Below are 20,485 nucleotides of genomic sequence, written 5' to 3'. Positions count from 1 at the left end.
GCACAGCTGGGAGAAGAGGCGAGATTTCAGGGGCCTTGATTTGATGAAATTCACCATCTGCACAGCCTGATTCAGCACCTCAGTCAACTCCGGGGGCATGGTTTTGGCAACTAATGCCTCTCGATGCAAAATGCAGTGGTTTGTTACGATATGTGGGTTTTGTGCTCTCACCTTAGCAATAAATCCTTTCACTCTCCCCGTCATGCTTGCCGCACCATCTGTGCAAAGACCGACGCACATATTCCAGGTCAGACTGTTCTCTTTTAAATAGTTATTAGTTACCCTGAATATTTCTTCTCCCGTAGTATGGCTTTCCATTTCTTTGCAGAATAAAAACGTCTCTTTGATAGAGTCAGCATCAACATATCTGACATTTGCCAGAAGTTGGGCAGCCCCACTTATGTCAGTGGATTCGTCTATTTGTAGGGAAAATCTGCCGCTCGCCTGCAGTTTCTCTGTCAAATGTTGCTCAATGTCTTCTGACATGTCGTCGATTCTTCTTTTAATTGTATTATCAGACGACGGCACTTTGGATAGCTCATTTGCGGCATCTGGACCCAGCATGATACCTACAATTTTTTTGCAAGCTGGGAGGATGAGTGTCTCCGCTATTGTGTGAGGTTTTTTCTGCTTTGCAATGAGCTCCGCCAGCATGTAACTAGCCTCCATTGCCTTTTCAGACACTTTCACACAATCCAACAAACGGTCTTGCTGCCTCTGGTTCAGATCCTGCGCTCTTTTGAAGTAGGCCAAGTTTCTCTGGACATGGAAGGGATGTTTGCTTTCCAAGTGCCTCTTCAGCTTGCTTGGAACCATGTTCGCATTAGCTAACTTCTCCCGACAGATGACGCACTCGGGCTGAGGATTTTTGACATCCCCGGTCCAACTGAAGCCATAAGACAGGTAACTTTCATGATACTGTCTGCTGACAGTTTTTTTCCTCTTTTCTTTCGGTGGTGGGTTGTCGGCAGTCTCTGCACTGGTGGTTGGTGGTTTTCGCGGCACAAGAAAGCGCTCCATTTTCCCTCTTGCGTGTTTCTCTGTTTTAATGTTGTCCTTCAGCCGTTGATGTGTCACGGTCTTATAATTCCCACCTGTGCAACTGCGTTAACAGCGAAATATGGGGTTCTGTGAGGATTTTTTTTTAAAGAATTGTTTTTAGGCATAGAGTTTGCCTCTGTATTATGAAATGAGTGCATACAAAGTACTGATATAGTAAATACAAAAATTATTATTTGTATGTAGTGTATATTGCAATAATAACATATGGTTGTCACAAAATCCCACGGCACACCTGGACTTGCCTCACGGCACACCAGTGTGCCGCGGCACACCGTTTGGGAACCACTGGTCTAAGGTATGACGTTTCCATAAGAGACTGTATAAACATTGAACATGACCCCAGAGCATCTTAGTGTCTGGAGGAACATGTTGTATATGGAACAGAGGCTAAAAATAACCCTGTGCTAGCATGTCTCTTTCTAGCTTTTATTAGTGTCCCCACTTGGGTTTGTACAATTGAGGGAAATCATTCTCACAACATGTAAAGAGCCACCACTCTGTTGGTTTACATGAAAACAAAGATGGAAACACAGCACATTCAAAACAGAGACTGAGCTGCAGGGGTTCACATGCTAACATGACTCAATATGTATTTATAAATAAAAACAAACACATTACTTTTTGTTCTAGGAAAAAAACTCACACTCATATGCATGTATAATGAATCATCCTAATAGTGTGCTATGTGACCCAATGAAGGATGTGACCTTTTGTTTGGCAAGTCGTGGCAGGAATGGAGAAATAGTGTGGAGGGCCTGCAACAGCTGACACACCACTAACTACATTTGAGTAATGTGATGATTTGGTTATTGTCAACGGTGAATTAAACTAGAAAAAATTTCTTCTTTCCAAAATAAAATGTAGGAATTCATGAAATCCTTCTTTTTGTCTTTAACTAATTTAGGTTTTCTTTGCTCTGTGGTCTTGCTTCCTTTTTAAACTCATATGTAATACACGAGATTACCTTTCTATGATGACTTGTTAATGTTCAAATATCGATTTGTTTTTAGTTTTATCAATGTTGTGATTGATTCCTGGAGGATGTTCGGAAATATTTAACTAAAAACCCCAAAACAGTTTTAGGAAGTTCTGCCCAATAAGTCATGCCTTATAGTCAGAAGACTTTGGGTTTTAGACTGTCAAATAGACAAGATATCTGATGTCTTTGCCTATACGATATTCTGATTATAAGTTGGCAACATTTTAAAGAATTGTTTTGATCGTCCGTCAGCGTGATTAATACTTACACTACCGGCCAGATTTGCATAAGACTTGTTGGAAAACTTGCCGCATCGATCAAGAAGGAACCCATTACATTTTGGAGCGGATCCCCATTACAGGGTGAATGCATTGGCTGCACTCTCCAAATGCCTTTATCTGGTAATTAAAATGGTCCATTGCAGTGCAAATTATAAATCATGTTCAGTAGAGAAACAAAAGAGAAACGTGCTTATTCCATGTATTAGTTCACTGTAGGAGTTGAATCTTTAAATAAACCTGTAACTCACATATTTGTACAGATAAGGCCTTAAACCACATGACAGGATCAACACTGTCACTGGCAAACTGATATTCTGAGTAAATCCACGTTAGGAATACACTTAACCTACTCTGATAACAAAAGATAAAAGTGAACCAACAGGTATGAGTCACGAGCACACAGTCAGTAAAAGCCCAAATGTAACCCGTACTGAACCCACGAACGTGACTGCAACAGAGAGCAAGGTTGTGTCATTGGAGGCTGACAGTGAGTGAAAGGCATCTCTTGGCCTTCATTCCTGTCACGTTTTGACTCCGCCCCGCCTGTGACCCGAGGGAAGTGGCATAAGACCTGTCACCCCGAATCACAGCCCGGCCCGCGACAGCCGAGCTCATATGTAAATGTGTCAGCATGCGCAGATTCACGAGTATGACATATCAGTTTGAATATGCATGTTCAACACTGACTGGAGCGTAAACATCCCTGTACATGCAGGGCTCAGTGCATTTGTGCGTGTGCCTGTGCGTGTGTGTGCGTGTGTGTGCGTGTGTTTCCAGGCACACGGTATGTATGTCTGAGCTGATCCCGGTATGTTATAGTGACATTCCCAGTGGGAAGGAGCCTCATGACTGTTTTCATTTGCGAGACTGCCCATATCTCTTCACGAGGACAGGCTGGGTCAAAGTGACATCTGATTTCATCCACACTCAGTGGGGTTCTCTCTGTCCGTCTCCATCTTCCTCTCTTACTACACATGTCTCTGCTGCTTACACCTTCTCCAAGGGAGGATGTACCGCTTTTCTCTGTTAAATGTTAGAGTACATTATTTATAAGTGTTAATTTTCGGGCTGTTGGTCGGACAAAAAATCCAACTTCCTTTTGGGTTCATGGGAACACGAAACGAGAATTTGTGTTATTCGTGGTTGTAAAGAAGTTATCAGGCAATAATGACATTTGTTGGAATATTTTACATAATATGACAAAAATGTAAAATATAAAAATGTTTCTTCAGTTAATCTATTCATTGTTTAGTCTAAAAAATGGCATGATGTCCTAAAATCACCTTTATAAAAAATAAAGGTGATTTTAGGACATCATGCCATTTTTTAGACCAACAGTCCATAACCCCAAATAATTTCCTGTCGACCAGCAAATCAACTAATTAAATATGTTTGCTCAATGGTAAAAATGTAATTGATGTGCGTGCTCATATTTCTATTGAAATTAATAGAGCATTGAAGTAAGAAGCTCTATGCTTTTGTAATGAGAACACACTGTGTGGTACCACCAGTTTTGGAAGATTAAAGGCTCAGAGATCTGCGTATGGCAACACGTGCATCGACACAGAAATGGTCATTGCCGAAATTTTCTGGAGGAGTCATCGTGAGTCACGACACGACTCTCCCAGGGCCATCGTTGACTACTATTTGGATTCTCCCCTAAAATATCAAGCACCTTGAACACAAAGCACGCTCAGCTGTACTTAAGACTAACATCTTCATTGGCACATCAGCTGACTACATTTGGGGGAAACATAACAATCTCTAACGGCTCACACAGTGAAGCTCATCATTTCTAAGTTTAATTGACAATATAATTTGAGTTTTAATCTTCACAATTATCTAAAGCCACTCGGGCACATCTCGGTAGCCTCACCAATTATTTTCATACTAATGTTACGGAACAAATGTCACTACATTCACTCAATCAAAAATAAAACTATTGTCCCAGAAAATGATAATTTGCTCATTCCAGAAATAGTTCCATCATGTCATCCAAATCCATTAATTACAGCCATACTGTACTTTTAAATGGCCCCATTAGCACAGCTGAAGTTAAAAGTTAAAACTTTATATAAGAGGGAAATCCACACTTAAGGAGTATAATGGGTGCATTTGATGACCTCTAATAATTCTAATCACCCAGTAATTACAAACAGAGTGAAGCACCTTCCCTCTGCTTTTCCTTTAATGTCATTTACAGGAACTGGCAACCAGAAAATGCAGAGCACAGTCCAAAGTGTCAAGCTGAGGGAATCCAGACTAGTTGGCAGGCATAAAGACAGAGTTTTCCCTCTGTGTGCTGCACTCTGAGGATTAAAGAAAGCTGGCACCGTGCTTACGTCTGTTAAACAAGATATAGCCATAACACCTTGATATTTCATGTTGCACTAAGCCAGTTGCAGCAGTGATGGATCTCATCTCTGCATATTTTCTCACATATACTTTTTCCCCCTGTATTTTAACATGTTGACTGTTTGTGCTGCAAAAAAAGTACTCTCCCTATTCAAGTGTTTTTGATGTAGTGGCTAAAAGCATAAGATGTACCTCTTACTGTACTGGCTCCACATCACGTATTCTCAAGGGAAGAATTGGGAAAAACAGGAAGTGGATTTCTCCAATTATTCAAAATAGCTGCCTGTAAAGCATGTAATTGACTTAAACACATCCCGCAGACATTTCACTCGACAGTCATGATAATGGTTAATGCCTGATTAAATTGCAAGTGATTAACATTAAACAAAGAAACATAATAAAAGCAAGGAAGTAAAACATTGATACACATATTTTGCCAGTGATATTTAGAGATTAAAGGGATTTTAATGGTGGCAATGAGCCCTTTTAATATTCAAGCTGTCCTGGTGAACACAGTAAGTTACCGTATTATTATGAGGCTGATATGAGGGAAGCTTTCATGTCAAGCGTATCTTGACTGGTCAGGAAACAACTGCAGTTAAATATGACATTAAGCATTACATATTGTGTGGCAAATAAAAAACCACATACAAAACAAGAAGCCCTTTCATTCCCATTTGAATGTGTAAAGTTGATGTATCATATGAAACCATCTTGCTCTATATGCTAAGAGAAAAAAACTGAAATATAAAATCCATTGTGCTTTTAATTTATTCCCATTATCAATAAGAGCCCCCAGGAGCATTATTCTTGCTTTTAACTGGGTAATTTAAAGGGGGAGAGAATAATACATTCTATAGTAATTGGCCATATTGATTTTAATCTCATCGTAAGTCATTTTGAGTTCAGTATGCCAAGGTAAAATAAAGCTCTAATTGAGCTCTGCATCAAGCATGAGACTGATGAAAATAACAGTGTTCAGATATGTTGCTGTAGCTTCTTGCATTTACTCAAGAAATGTACCTAAACACACATTTAAGGTCCTTATTTCATGCTGCAATTCAGAAGGAATATCATTTGCTACATTTACTCCTTAGATCAATATTTTACAAGATAAGAATGTACTTCTGGAAACACCTACAATCCCGAACCCCTCCCCCATGTTTTTCTTTATTGCTATTATCACCACTTTATAGTTGAGTTCATTTTTTACAATTTTTTTTTTTTTTTAAATATTTAAACGTATAAGTTTCAGGTTAAATACATCAGGCGGTGAAAATAAAAACTTGTGATGAAAATATCTGCAATCATTTTTCAAAAATAAATTTAAAATGTTTTACAAACAAAACATATGATAAATTAAAACATATATTGTGCCCGTAAATATTAAGCTACCTAATGGTATATAAAAGTAGCTCCATTTGAACAACAGCCAAATGATATTTACACATAAATGCATCAGTAGTAATAATGCCATGATTATAAAAGGTTATAGAGAACAATATACATTTTCTTTTCATACTTTAGAAACATTTCGCTGATAAAACTGTTTTATTGTGCAGTATTTCAATGAATTGTATTGATGATTTCCTCACGCTTCTTGGACTTCAATGCATTTTTTCAGCAGGTAAAATTATGTAACATGAGCTCTAATGTAATACGTTAATCATGCAATTTGTTATTTAAGACAGTCCTTAGCTGTATAGTGGACAGCCAGCTTGTTCAGTGTTTCTATTCTCCATTTACTAAAAAGTCATTTTTGGAAGCCTTTTCTTGGATGAACTCTTTTCTGAAGAACACAGCTGCAACATTTTCAGTTTTTATATACTACTGGATATGGTATAAATCAACACATTGGTCGGACTTTCTAAAACGTCTTCTGATCATTTCATAAACATCCATGCACAATCTATACCTATTTCTAAGCCATGTTTTTATGGGAAGCAGGTTTGTTTCTTTCCAAGAATATAATAAGAGAGAGAAATGCTGTGTATTTTAAATGAAAAGAGGACAGTAGCGCATGGTCATGATACTAACTGAAGTGATGGGGCATTTCCTTGCTGCCACACAGAATCTGCTGCTCATCTCTATCTCGGTACTGGAGTGCACAGGGGTCCACTTCCCCTTCTCTCAAATCGCTACAGCTTCCTCCTCCAATCCACAAGGAGTACAATAATGTTCTTTTGGGAGGATGCAGGGGTAACATGTTGGAAGGGGTATCGTGTAACAGAGATGTCACTGTCATGTTATTTATTTCACATTCAGAAAATGTTAATTAAATGTATATGCAAGGCTGTAAAAGGCCAAAATCAGTATTGCTACATGGAAATGAAGGAAGAATGTATGGAGAGCAAATAGAGGTAGATGTGCGTCTCCTGGCAGCTTACCAAAAAGAAAATCTGAATAAATGCATGGCATCCATATGTCACGTAGAAAGCAAGCATTTTTCACTAGCACTAAGCTCTTTCTGTGGGCAATATCCCAACTCCATCACAATGACTGTACATACAGGGAGGATATGAGCCATTGGCTGTGGCTCATATTTGAGCCACCGCTGCTGTGGCGTTGACAAATGCTCCACCCAGAAACCAATGTGGCATATTTCAAAGGCATCAAGCACAATGGAGAGGTTTCTCATCATGGTGAATAATGCCCGGTGCTGACTGTTCTCCAGGTTAACCTCCCGAGTGCTGGGGAGTGTTTCGTTTGATATATTGACTTCAAAATGATGAGATCATCACTAAATCAGGGGATATAAGTATCAAGGTGCTGTCAAAGCAATTGTAGCACAATCTGTTGTAAGGGAGGTACAATGCTCTCAGAGCTAAAGCATGTGTTACAGCACCTTCGTGGATTAATGATATCCTGAGTTCCAAATAATTTTACGATTGTGCAAGTATTGATCAACCTTAAATGGTTATTATAGAAATGTGGTTTTATGTTCTTTTGGCAACTACCAAGTTAAGGAAAAAATGTTAATCAAACTATTATTTTTCTTAAATATGTCTTATTAAAATAAGAACCATTGTTACATTCAGCAAATGTTCGATGTATTTTAAATAATTCTGCTATGTTTTGTATGTGAGCCTGCATGCCAAATTACAACACTGTTAATTACAAATACCTACAAAAGTCAACATGCATTGTAGGCAATTCTCCACACTTGTAAAATATGTTCATTCTTAATGAATCTCAAGACTTTGCCAATAACATAATTATAGAGTCTGCATGTTCCTCCATTATTTGAACCGCTCCTTCAGGATTTAATAGAAGAAAATCTCTGCACCGCCCATACATCATGTTTCTGCTGAAATGATTTGAGAACCAAATACTAAGAGACACTATGATATAAAATTGGTAAGAATCGCTTTTTTAGGATACAATTGTATTTGATTTGAAACTAATAAGCAGGCGTACACGGACGTCAAATGAGACGCTGATTGAGTCAATTAGATGCGCTGGTTGAATCCGCTTCACAGAAGCACGTTGGACAGAGAAGTTGCTCTCTTGTTGCTCACCACTTGGCCCTAACACTTTCAGAAAACAGAGGAAATCCAGAAAAAAATCCAGCACAAATTGTAACTGAAATTAAGCACAAAGATTCCACCGTCGTCTGTGCGTTATGGTGCCAAATGGTGCGTCCATGACCCCCAACACCCACACTAACCACGGCTGCCATTGGGTAAGACATGAGCCACACCAAGAACAAAGATGGAAATCATTGCAATATTGGGAATGTAACGAACAATTCTTACCGCTATGCGAGTCTGTGAATATGCTTTACGATGTAAGATAATTCTTTTTGCAGGAAGGGAAGGTCGTTTTGGACTTGCGGAGGTCCAAACTTGAATCCTGACGATGATAGTCTGGTCCACTTGTCGGGAGGAACCAGCAGGGTGCTTCACTGGTGTCTTTTTATCTCATAGCAATACTACGAGATGTGTTAGCATTCTTTGTCCATGCCAGCCTCAGTATTCTGTCTCCTAGTTTAGGTACGTCGATTGAACTATGTGGTCTGCTGCGTAAAACCGGTGCCAAAATTCCTGCGGGCCCATTCCGTTACAGCGATGCTAAACAATAGTCTGGTCATGTTGGCATGGGCTCAGCCTACTCCAATGCCAAGAGCAGTTGCGTCGGCTAATTACAACCAGATCGCGAGAGCTAGTCTGTCCATATTATTGGCTCGGGAATTTGGTAAATGTCGCTCACATGTGCCAGTTGGCTCCGCTATTGTCTTTCGGGCGCCTCATCTTTTCTTCTTCGCAGGGGAAGTGGACAGTCGAATTGCCGATCTGTTGAACGCTGGAGGTCCACCTACATCCAGGGGGTCTTGATGTCGTATTTATCGGGACCGAGCTTTCCGCCGTGTGGCACACACAGTCTGACACGGGCTAGATGGGGGTCTCGTTGAGTGACAGATGGATCCTCTGACTGAAAGCTTGCCTGGCGAGGCGACCCGTCTTTGCAGGAGAGCAGTAAAGCAGGATGTTGCGCGTACACATCTTTGACAGTGCGCGCTCCCGTCAGGTTACACATATTGGGTCCACAAACATCTGCCTGCCAATAAAAAAGGGCAATTAGGACAATTTGAATAAAACCTTCCCTTTGTGTTTGTAGCTTATATTGTACAATTTACAATCCTAGTGTGTTTGTTGAATCCATATGTGTTAGTCAGTGTATAATGATTCAATATTATAATCATATTTAAAACTAAATGAAAAAATGTGGGATTACTATGTTTTTGTAATAATTAATTAACTAATTATTTTTCTCATTCCGATGTCATGTTTTGTTTGTGTTTTGTTTGTAATTACTTTCATTTTTAATGGGATTTTTCTCAGTTGTCATGGTTAACAATGGAACAAAAATATAAAAATATAATTCAATAAAATAGATAAAGATAGTCATAGAAAACCCTTACAGTGCAGTAAAATAGAGGCGAAATGTAAAGCAGAAAAGACTTCTCTTTGCGATGGATCGCAGAGCACCGCAGCACTGGGCCTCTAGTCTTCCCATTAGATGGAAAACAAAGCAACACAATTTCATGACCAACCACCATGGCCGCAAACCATATTCCAAGGAAATGACTGACGCACAAAGGATCCTTCAATGAATGATGTCGGCGCTTCCACACAGTCAAAGGGGCTTCCTGCTGAGAAATTAGGGGAAATTATTTTGATCATTCAAAGGGGCATTGCCATTTGTTACCAGCTCAATGCGTGAGGGCCCACGTCTGGTGTCAATCTCCCAAGGCATTGAGCAAGGGAACACATGGCTCGTTTGGGAAATATAAACAGCTAGCTGCTTTGAGATTGCTGCTTGATTGTTAACTCACAAATGTCTCCACCCCCTTCTGAGACACCCGTACACGTGCAGCCTCAATCAGTCTGTGCAGCTATACTCTGATATGAATTGGCTTCTGGATCCTCTGATCTCTGTGATTAGAAAATGATTCAGTATTCAGAACTCACACAGTCATGTGCATGTGTTTTTTTGAGAGTCTGCTCACAGCTCCGACCTTGCCGGACTCACATCTGCCCAGCAGGTCAGTGATGGCGCCCTCCTGTGTTTCTGCAGGATAAGCTACATTTGACAATTCAAGAGGAATATGTCAGAACAAATATGATGACCGTTGGTAAATGGAGAAAGCTAAAATATAGTCAGGGCTATAGGTTTAGAATAGATTTAAATGGAAACATTTGTAAATACATTAAGAATCAAATATAAAGACCTTACTCTTGGTACAATATTGAGACCTTGAAACCTTGAAATATGCTATACTTTACTAATGGTTGCATTCAGCGTAATAAATGAAAGCCAATATTTGCTATACATTGAGAAATTACTGCATGTGCTAAAACGGTGATATTAAGAGGCCAGTTCAGAAATCCATCCATGATACTAACACGCCCACATTCTCACTCTGAAAAAGCCCTTTACTTCGTGTCATTCACGACCTGCAGATATTTATTTGGAGTCATGACATTAATTGGAGGCTGACTCAACCTTCATCATCATCATTCAGACCACAGATCTAGTAATGACTTGTGTAACTTCCCACTGCTTAACTCGACTCTCCAAGGCTTGTTCTTTGGGCTGGATGTTCTGGAGGGAAAGGTCTGCTCGTGATGTTAGGAGAAAGAGACAAGTGTGATTGAGTCTCAGACACATGACGGAGCCAGAGAGGTGTGTAGGTGCAGAGAGACAGGGCAAGATAAAGAAGAGGTAGGAGCAAAGGACAGATTGACTGCAGGAAAAGGTGACTGATGAGGCGGTTGAGAGCAGATGGAGGTGAAAATGAAAAAGCAAAAGGCCTGAATTGCAGGAGGAGGGTGCCCCTGGCTGGCCCCACACCGAGGCCGAGCCTTGCTCCTTTCTATATTTAGCACAGGGACCACAGATTGTAACGAGCGCTCCGGGGCCTTGTGTACAGACCGGCAAGGACTGCTGCCATCCGTCTCACCGCCCTGGGGTGAGGCACGATCCAGGCTCACACGAGCGCATGGGACGAGTGACATGACCATGTCGTCTGAGTGCACACTTACTAAACATGTGCACAGCAGAGGTGAGGATACATGTGTTCAGCTCTTTCTAATGCTGCGTTTGTGTTTACAGCAATTCCTAAAACTCTTTATTTCTCCTTCCCCTAAGTATTTAAAAAGAGCACAGTATCCCCCCGACTACCATGCCCAGGACTGAAAATATAAAAAATCCCTTTTCTCTCTCGACGGGTTTGACATTCAAAGCAGCTCAAGCCATTTGACTCTTCCTGTCCCCATTCTTACCTTCCCCATCACCTCCAGGACTGTTCTGGTGATGGTCAGCAGTGACTGATGAAGGGCTAAGCCATTCAGACAGCAGTGTTCTGAAGGCGGGGCGATGCTGGCACGTCAATCCATCACGAAGTGCAGTACGACGCTGCTCTTTAGAGTGATTCTCCACTCAACACGATGCGCTTTAAAGATCAAATACTCATCACCTGTGGTTGTCAGTTTCATCTTTCACAGTAGCTGTGGTCAGCTTGAAATCATGTCAGTTAAAATGCATGGTGACAAGCAGAGAACACCTCTCTTACTGCCCCTGCAGTGTAATCCACTTCTTCTCTGTCTAGTTGGGGGGGGGGGGTGAAGTATCACTAAACAGTCAAGGCTCATTGTGATCATTGGTAATTCACTTTTTCATTTGGTGATTTTCAGCTACCAGTACAAACTCTGTAAACCATCCATGATGGACTTAGCAACTACAAATGTAATGACATTTCATAATAAAACATTTTACTGATACTTTCTTAGTGTGGAGGCAGGCGAGATCCAGACTCAGCAACAGAGGACCTTCTTTTGGTAGGGAGTATGGCTTACACTTCATTTCATATTAATTATTGCCAATTAACTAACATAACATCACTATAATACAAAATAAAAAAAGTGTGGTTTTCCTGACAGACACATTTCAGTTCTATGATAACTTTGTGTTTTACTTTACTACCAAATCATAAACAAAAATGCTTTCTTCTATAGTTTTTGAAGGTACAACGTATTACACTTTAGAACCCTGACCCAAAAGAGCAACCAGCCGATTCTCAGCCAACTCAGAGGTCAATACTGACATCTGTCATCTTTGACATGATCGGCAATAATTCATTTTCTTTTGTTTGTACATGTTACTCTAACCTTTGGTTCTTCCCAGCCTGTCTCCAACAGCATATCCATCAGTCACCACCCACGCAGCGTCCCAAACAGAGACACCAGTCACTCACATCAGCAGAGCTCCAGTTGAGCTCACAGACAGATCATTGAGTCTACTAAACTCAAGCTTCATAACGATCTATTTCAAATCCAAATCACACAAGCCATCAAGCATGGCACCATTGTGACGATGTGGCGTCATGGTAGGAGTACAGAAGAATGACAATTCTTTCTTTGAATTACAAACACTTTATTTAGACATAGGCCAGATTAATGACATCCAAGTTTTTTGTAAAAAAGCCTTCCTGGTCATATTATTCTACAAAAACAATGATAATTTTTACATATGAAAAATAAAAATACAAGAAGAAAGATGAGACAAAAACAAATGCAGTGTTTTGACAGCTGCTTCCAAATAGAGCATTTATAAGACAGCAAAGGGCTGCTTATTCTTCATGGCTTCCATCAGTCCATGGTTTGATCCAGGGTAACTCCATTTGTTGAGGGGATTTTAAAAGGAAATGAGAGACAAGCTAATACAATAGCAATGGTATCTATGGAGATCCACTGTACCTATGAAAACTTATTTTATAGGTTCTGTGTTATTGTTGTCAGATTATCTCCCAAATATCCGAAAAGAATAAACCTGTGGAGGGTCTCCTGGAGGTTGGGATGTTGCAGTCTCACATGGGGTAGTTGAGCACCACGTCCTGTTTGGCCAGCTCCAACAACATAGGATCGTCGAAGAACTTACTGATACTCACATCCTCGCTAAGACCCTGCAGACCAACAAACAGGAGGTCAGTCATGCAAAAAGGAAATGAAACTCTCCCACGCCTGTGAATGATAAACCGGTAGAGAAAAAGCTCACCTTGCGCCTTCGGGTTTTGATCATGAACTCTCTGGCCAGGTGAGGAGCAGGTTGGGGCTCAAGGGGCCGGATCACAATACTCTTGTCCAGGGGGTCGCCAGGGACGATCTGGAGGGAAATAAAAAAAATCTAGTTAACCCGGAGAGAAGGAGCGAATGGCAGCTGGTTATGGCTCACAAATGGAACACACCAAAGTTTGAGCTTTAACAAACTGAGTGGACACTTTTTAATAGAGGCTCCGACCTTTCACTAAATATCTGATTCAGTTGCAAGTCTGTCACATTGTTACCGAGTCAGGAGTGCGTCCATCAACGCCATGGAAGAAAAACAACGTGCAAGTGCGGTCACTGCTTCATTTTGTGACAACACTGTGCAATGTTAGCAGGTTGAATAAGAAAGATTCAAAGGATTTATTGTCATACACACGGTAGCTACTGTAGTTATGGCAATGAAAAACTAAGGTCCCAGGCTCCTTCAACAATGCAAAATGAATATATATAAGACATAAAAAATAAAGAATATAAATAGTGAAAAAAGAAACTGAACATAATTGAAATAGTGCAAGAGAATTTTGCAAGTGTCAAATGTGCAAGTAAGTGTGTAAGAAGTAAACTACATGTAAAATAGAACAAGATGAGAGGAAAGGGGTTTACATCAGTGGCGAACCGTCAGGGCCTTCAAGGTATTCAGAGAATACCCTGGGACACTCAGATAAAACAAACAAAAAATCAATTTAATTATATAAATAAAATGTATATAAAATGAATAAATGAGAATCGTATCTGTGTTGTTGATCTGTAATATTACAGTGTTATGTTGATTTGTTTGTCCTTCTCGGACCATGCACAACGCATTTCAGTGGTTTTGTGTTAGAAAAGAAAGCAACCAATCAGATCTCGTTCTGGGTCTCTGTGTAGAATATCCTTCAACCAAGGTATTCTACATCCTTGATAGAATTCCCTGGCCGTTGCACTGAATGAGAGCGTACGTTTGGACTGACAGTTTGATCAACCAATCATATATTGATTTGTAGCCAATGGGCGTATTCTTTCAGAGATTCCCCTCGGTTCCAGGGTATTCTAGAAGGCCCGCTATAGTTAACTGGCTCGAGGCAGAGTATCTAGATCAGGGGTGGGGAACCTCCGGCCCCTGGGCCGTATACGGCCCGCGAGACCATTTGGTACGGCCCTCGAGGTAATTTATAAACACACGCAAAAAAGGAAAAGATTAAAGAAATCTAGACCGCAAGAATTAAACAAGAGAGTGCCTGTTTTTCCTGGCCAAGGTCAGGGTCCTTGAACACAACACCAGCCCAACGTGTCATCACGTGGTATACGTCTCGTCTGACAGGGGTGCAGTTCTGACGGAGAGCACCAGAACGTCGCTCGGGTGCTTCATAAATGTCAGTATCCATAAGGAGCCTTATACATACCGCAGTTTTTGCGTGGCTGTGTCTTTCGTTGAAAGCCCAGTGGCGATCTGTTCATCTGTCACACTGATCATACAGCCAATAACTTTGTTGTTATTAGCATCTGATTAGCTAGCTATGCTAACGAATATAAGAAGCTTTTTCTAAAGGTAAAGGCACATCTTTATATGGTCATTATAGTTATAACAAAATAAGAGAATAAAGTAAACGGGTATAAAATACTATATGACAGTATAGTTTCAAATGGGTGTTGAGAGATGTATCCATAGATCTCTTAATGTTGCTCTCAAAGTGCACCAAATTGATGCTTTTAACTTCAACATTTAAAAAAAAAAAGGAAACTAAATACATTTGCACACATCTTGTGTCCATATCTTTCTGTTTTGGTGGACATGCCACACCGTGCACGTGCATGCATGATATCTGGATTAAGAGGTTGCTTTTTCTTTGCACAGCCTGAAAGAAAGGCCAAATGAATGGGCTGTGATTTTAGTAGGGATGCTCCGATCGATCGGTCACCGATCGAGATCGGTGACCGATACTCACTCTCTACCGATCGATCGGTGCTCTCTAAACATGCCGATCGCGAGAGCCGATCGCATGACGTAAAATACATGACACTTTTCTCTGTGTGCGGCAAAACAAGCTCGCCAAAATGGCTTCACCGGTTTGGCATTATTTTAAGGTGTCCAAAAAAGACAGTAAAATAGCGGTATGCAACGTGTGTGAAGCAGAAATCCTGCAGCTCCGCCCGCCGGACCGGTAAGCGCAGCGAAACACACACACAGGGAGAACCAGACCGCAGTTCATTTCCTCGTATTCCAAACGAGAAATTACGGTAGCAAATCACCCGGTTCTTTACGACCAGAACTATTAACGGGATACAAACCGGAGGAACCAGGCATGGAGGGAGGTGGCAGAGACAGTGGGTGAAACTGGTAGGTTTTCGCCTGTTTGGGGAGTTTATATATATATATATATATATATATATTGCTCGTATAAAATCCCCGGGGTTTTTTGCTTTGTATGTTGGGGGCGGGAGATTCATGTGATTGGTTGTTGGTCGCGTTGCTCGCAAAAAATCCCCAAGCTTTCAGACACGCCCAGCTCCAAGATTTTCGAAAAGCTGCTGTGTGGACGTACCGTAAGAGTTAGACCTAACACACTTAGCTATTGTATCTACCTCTGGAACAAGCTAAACTATTTATTATAAATATATGTATTCTTCATTGTCGGGTCACTCATTACTGGATCAGTGAGCTGCATGCAGATCCATGTTATTATCCAAAGTGAATGTAAACTTGAATAATGTACATAATTTGAATGTAATAATTAAGTTGATTGTTGTTTGTGGAAGCTCCAGTGAATGAGCCCCATTAACTGAGTTTTAAACATCACTTTAAATGGAAGATTTAAAGTGATGTTTAAATCTTCCATTTAGGCCCCGCCCACTCGATCGGATCGGCGATCGGTATCGGCCGATACTGATTCCGGCGATCGGCCCCGAAATTGGCGATCGGAGCATCCCTAGATTTTAGTATTTTAAGCAGAGGTCAATAATTTGTACGGCCCCCGGAGGATGTTGTAAACATTGAAAGGGCCCTTGAGAGGAAAAAGGTTCCCCACCCCTGATCTAGATGAATGCGACGAAGCCGTTTTATTGTTGTTAACGTTGAAATGGCAAGTGCAACAGGTGAAGATGAAGTTGTTGCCGAATTGTTGTGAGTACCCTTTTCAAGACGACAATTCAGTGAAAAGACGGACATTATAATGCCGCGGAGGTGTGTGTGTGTGTGTGTCTCCAGAAGGTTCAGTTGTGATAGACACGGTTCGCCACTGGTTTACAGGGATTTTTTTTTAATGATTCACTATTCATTTCTCATGTCATTTTAAGAAGCTTAGAGTATGACCTTCACAACTAAGTCACATTGTCACAAACATATGACACATCTCCCCCTAATGCAAATAAGGAGGAAGAGAAGGGAAAGGAAATCTGGAACACGTCGGGTAGATAGGGCTAAATAAGACGTTCCCAGCCTCAGGGGTAGATTAAACTCAAGGAAAAGGGGAAAGTAATCAATGGAGTGGCTGCAGCCCAATCAACAGATGGATGAGAGCTGCTGACAACAGTAACTCAACACGGTGCTGTTTGCATGATGCCAATACTGGCAGTGAGTAATCAAACTAATGAGGCAGGCTCACATTGAGTTTAATGGGGCAAACAACACAATTCAGGCACTCCTACGTTATTCTTATTTTCCAGGGTAGTTTAATCAATAGTTTCTGCCGAGGCCCAGAGCAGAGGAGAAGGATCAGTGTCTGGTACAAACTCTGGAGCTGCAAATCAGAAAGTAATTTGGAGAGGGGATAGGTGTCAGACCCCTGGGGCGTCTGCTGGGGAAAACGTTCAGGACTGACAACTTAAGACGAGGTGATTTGGAAATAAATGATCACACTGCACTGAGAGGAAGTCAAAATACAACTGTCTATTCTTAACAAATTTGACTTCCTGAATTCCCTTTTTCTTTCATGGAGTCTGACCACTCTCTTAACGCATCAATTTGTTCCTTCTCACTTTGGAAGCTGAGCTTGATATAAAGATTCTCCCAGCATCACTCGGTTCAAAGTAAATCAATGCTTTTAGTTTTTTCAGGAATAATCCCAGGGGAAATATGATTTGGTAACTGCTCTCCTATAGAGTGCTTTGCTTTATATTTAGTTTATAAAATTAATTGTGTACAATGATTTCTATTTCCCTGGACTGAACCACCATGACAGACAATACATTCAATATTGCAATGCACTGCTTAGGCCTAATAACATTTCTGTAAAACATGCAATACAACCAATCTGTGGTTCTGCATAGTCTCAAAAATGTCAACGATTGTTTTAATGAATTATGTATGTTCCCAACGGATCATATAATGTTTGGACAAGCATGTCAATAAATAATTCATGTCCAGTCACTTGTCAACACTTAAAGGTTCTCCTCTAGGGAATAAAGCATTACATATGTGCACTGAGGAAAACCTTCTATTTCTTCCAGATGAATGGCTTGCTGTAAAGTAGTAATCCTCCCCAAGTGGAGTTCATTTCACTGACACAGCTCTCCAGAGTGCAGACACAAACACGTGTCAGACATGATGGACAGAGACAGCTACATTGCACCTACAACTTAATGATTCAGCACTTCACATCAAAAGCTATTTTGCAAGACTGGCAGACATGTGCACAAGGTTTGGTTCCTCTGCTGCTCAGGCATCCAGGTTTATGTATGTGAGGAAGTCAACAGCATTCATGCATGTGAGAATAGATACAGGTGACAGTTCTACTCCTACTCTATTTCTATGGTTTATGCATTAGAGTAACTTCCTCTGCCACTAGTTGTCATGGTAATGATGTAGGCAGCTGAGTGTTAGCACTAATATAGTAACACACTGACATGAGAATGAATTTGAGGTTTGCACTGCCTACTGTATGCGTGTGTAAATGTAAAATGGAATCACTGGTTGCCAATTCATAAGTGTTAACAAATGTTTGGGTCGATTTCCCTTTCCGTGGAAAGGTTTGTAGTTCACCTCAAAAGATACTTTGCGTGAGCCAAGCAGTTCTGTCTCAAACCATAGCTCCCGCAAGAATGTGTAATAATTAAAACTTCTTTGTGCCGTTATCATACTTTTCTCCAAACTGGCCTTAAAGACGTCTCTTTTGTACGGAAGAGGATTAGGGAAGGAAAAAAAATGTTGTTCTGACTTTAATCTCAGAATTCTGACTTTTTTTCCCTCAGAATTAAAAACTTTCATGTGGCCCTAATCCTCTTCCGTACTTTTGAATCTCCTTTTGAGGTCTCCTTTGGTGTAATAATGTATATCAAAGTAGAGCTAAAAAGCTAATATGAGGCTTCAGCAGTTAGTCAAACCGAGTGGAGTTTATTATTCTTAGTAAGTCTTTTGAGTGGTAATGTCCCCCAGGAAAGTGTTTGCCTGCTGAGAGAAATTACAACAAAAATGTGACTAGAAAGGAAAATGTTCTTTTGTTTAATAGGGATTTTTTTTAAGCCTCATATTATTCTCAAGACGGTGGATTTCGCCTCCCGTCACTTCTATTGAAATCTCTGAAGGAAGGGATCTTTTCCCAGTCAGCTAAACAATAGCTCTTAATAAATAGAATTGGAGGGATGAAACCCTCTTTAAATGGTCACACATGCAGAGCACACGGCACACAGTGACATTTGGCCTCTGCATTTAACCCATCCTAGTACCAGGAGTCTAGTAGTAGGAGCAGTGGGCAGCTATTGTACAGCGCCCGGGGAAATTCAAATGTAAATATGGTTAACCAGTTGAGCCCCGAGCCTGTTTTTCAGGCCTCAGGCTCGAAAAGGACATTCCCAGAACAAATGACTATAACTTAGACCTTCTGCTAAAGACCAGGCAAAGCAGTACCCTGATGTCTTGCACGAAAGTCGGGGGAAACTATTCTGCACCCCGTTGATTCACGTTCACCGAGGCATCAACCTCCAAAACCCTTTCGAGGGCTACAAGAAACGAGGTGATTGAAGCATCCAAGATTGAAGCTGGTCAGATAACGAACAAGTAAATTAAAACAGAATGAGGCGGAGAAGTGTGTGTGTGTGTGTGTGTGTGTGTGTGTGTGTGTGTGTGTGTGTGTGTGTGTGTGTGATTAAAATAGCCCAATTGCTTTTACAATAAATAAACATTGAATGTGTTGAATAGTAAAGGGGTTTAACGTTAGTGGCAGGTTGTGTGTGAAAGAGAATAAATAAATAAGACAGCCCAATATTTCCCCAATTTTTTTTTTAGCATATTTCGCAACTTCCCGCAATTTCACCGCATAAAATCACCTAAAAACCCTGCATGTTTAATCGCATAATCAAGGATTTTTGCCTGAATTTTTCTGGAGGGTCTAATAACTTCCCTTCTAAAAAGGGGTACATTAATAATCTTTTTTCTCAAAGCAATGATAAACCTGTGAGTTGGATGTAGAAAAGTCAGAATCAATATAGAATTTTTTTATTTTAAAAGTAAATTCAGATTGAACATAGTCCAAAAGAAACATTACTTATAGTGAAAACCACCCTTGAATGATGGGATAGTAGACTAAAAGCTTTAGGAATCCAAAAAAATAAGTACCCTGTATCAAGATTGATGTAAAAATAAGTGACATTTGACCTTTTTAGAGAGATTTAAAAAGAAAAAAAACACTTCTGGGATCATTTGGGTGCATTTTCCATATCTTTGGCCCCTGTCGGTCGATTTTGATGATTGACACCTCTTTTGAACCGTTCGAGCCAATAGAATCGAAGGGAAGTTCCTAAAAATCCATCTAAACATTACCCATTGGTGAATGAGTGATGCGTAGCCAGAATGCCCCGGAACCGGAAGCTGTCATACACTCTAGTAGCTATCGTAGCAGCTAATATTAAATCTCCGTTATTGACATAAAAATGGAATGATGGATTATCAGTAATAATTTCAGACACATTGGATTAACCTATGGCTTAACCTTCAGCATTTTTTTTCTCGTTTTAATGCCATTGAAGACAACTTTTGATCAGAAAACAACAAAGGTAAGACGTTTTTAGCCGTTTTGGCTGCGTAAAGCTAATTTCTTTTGTTGTTTGTTGTCGTTTCGCCGAGAGTTCTGATCGCTCAGTGATGATACTTATATGTCTGGAATCTGTGGAATCTCAGCTTGCTAATCGATATCTTGTTTGTGCAGATACGAGAAGTAATAAGGGTATTTTAACGTGAGTTCTGTGCTAAGTGTGTTAGCATTTTTTCGCTCAGGGCTAATTCAGAGCCT

At 40.5% G+C, this 20,485-nt stretch overlaps 2 protein-coding genes across 2 annotated transcripts in view; both read right to left on the bottom strand.

Annotated features, from left to right (window-relative positions):
• Nucleotides 1–9,130, bottom strand: part of gjc1 (gap junction protein gamma 1) — a 42,559-nt gene extending 33,429 nt beyond the window's left edge. Inside the window, exon 1 of the mRNA XM_034090024.1 lies at nt 8,433–9,130. The gene's annotated coding sequence lies outside the window, so the exon portion shown is untranslated. The remainder of the gene's footprint in view (nt 1–8,432) is intronic.
• Nucleotides 9,131–12,594: 3,464 nt separating this feature from the next.
• The window catches only part of eftud2 (elongation factor Tu GTP binding domain containing 2), a 29,819-nt gene continuing 21,928 nt past the window's right edge, over nt 12,595–20,485 (bottom strand). Inside the window, exons 27-28 of the mRNA XM_034089534.2 lie at nt 13,234–13,341; nt 12,595–13,141 (exon numbers count right to left, since the gene is read on the bottom strand). Coding sequence (XP_033945425.1) covers nt 13,046–13,141; nt 13,234–13,341 — 204 coding nt within the window. The 3' untranslated portion in view covers nt 12,595–13,045. The remainder of the gene's footprint in view (nt 13,142–13,233; nt 13,342–20,485) is intronic.

Source organism: Pseudochaenichthys georgianus, chromosome 8 (genome assembly GCF_902827115.2).
Source record: "Pseudochaenichthys georgianus chromosome 8, fPseGeo1.2, whole genome shotgun sequence".
NCBI classification, from domain to species: domain Eukaryota; kingdom Metazoa; phylum Chordata; class Actinopteri; order Perciformes; family Channichthyidae; genus Pseudochaenichthys; species Pseudochaenichthys georgianus.
Note: the sequence above shows the minus strand (reverse complement) of the source record. Positions and strands in the feature narration are given on the sequence as shown.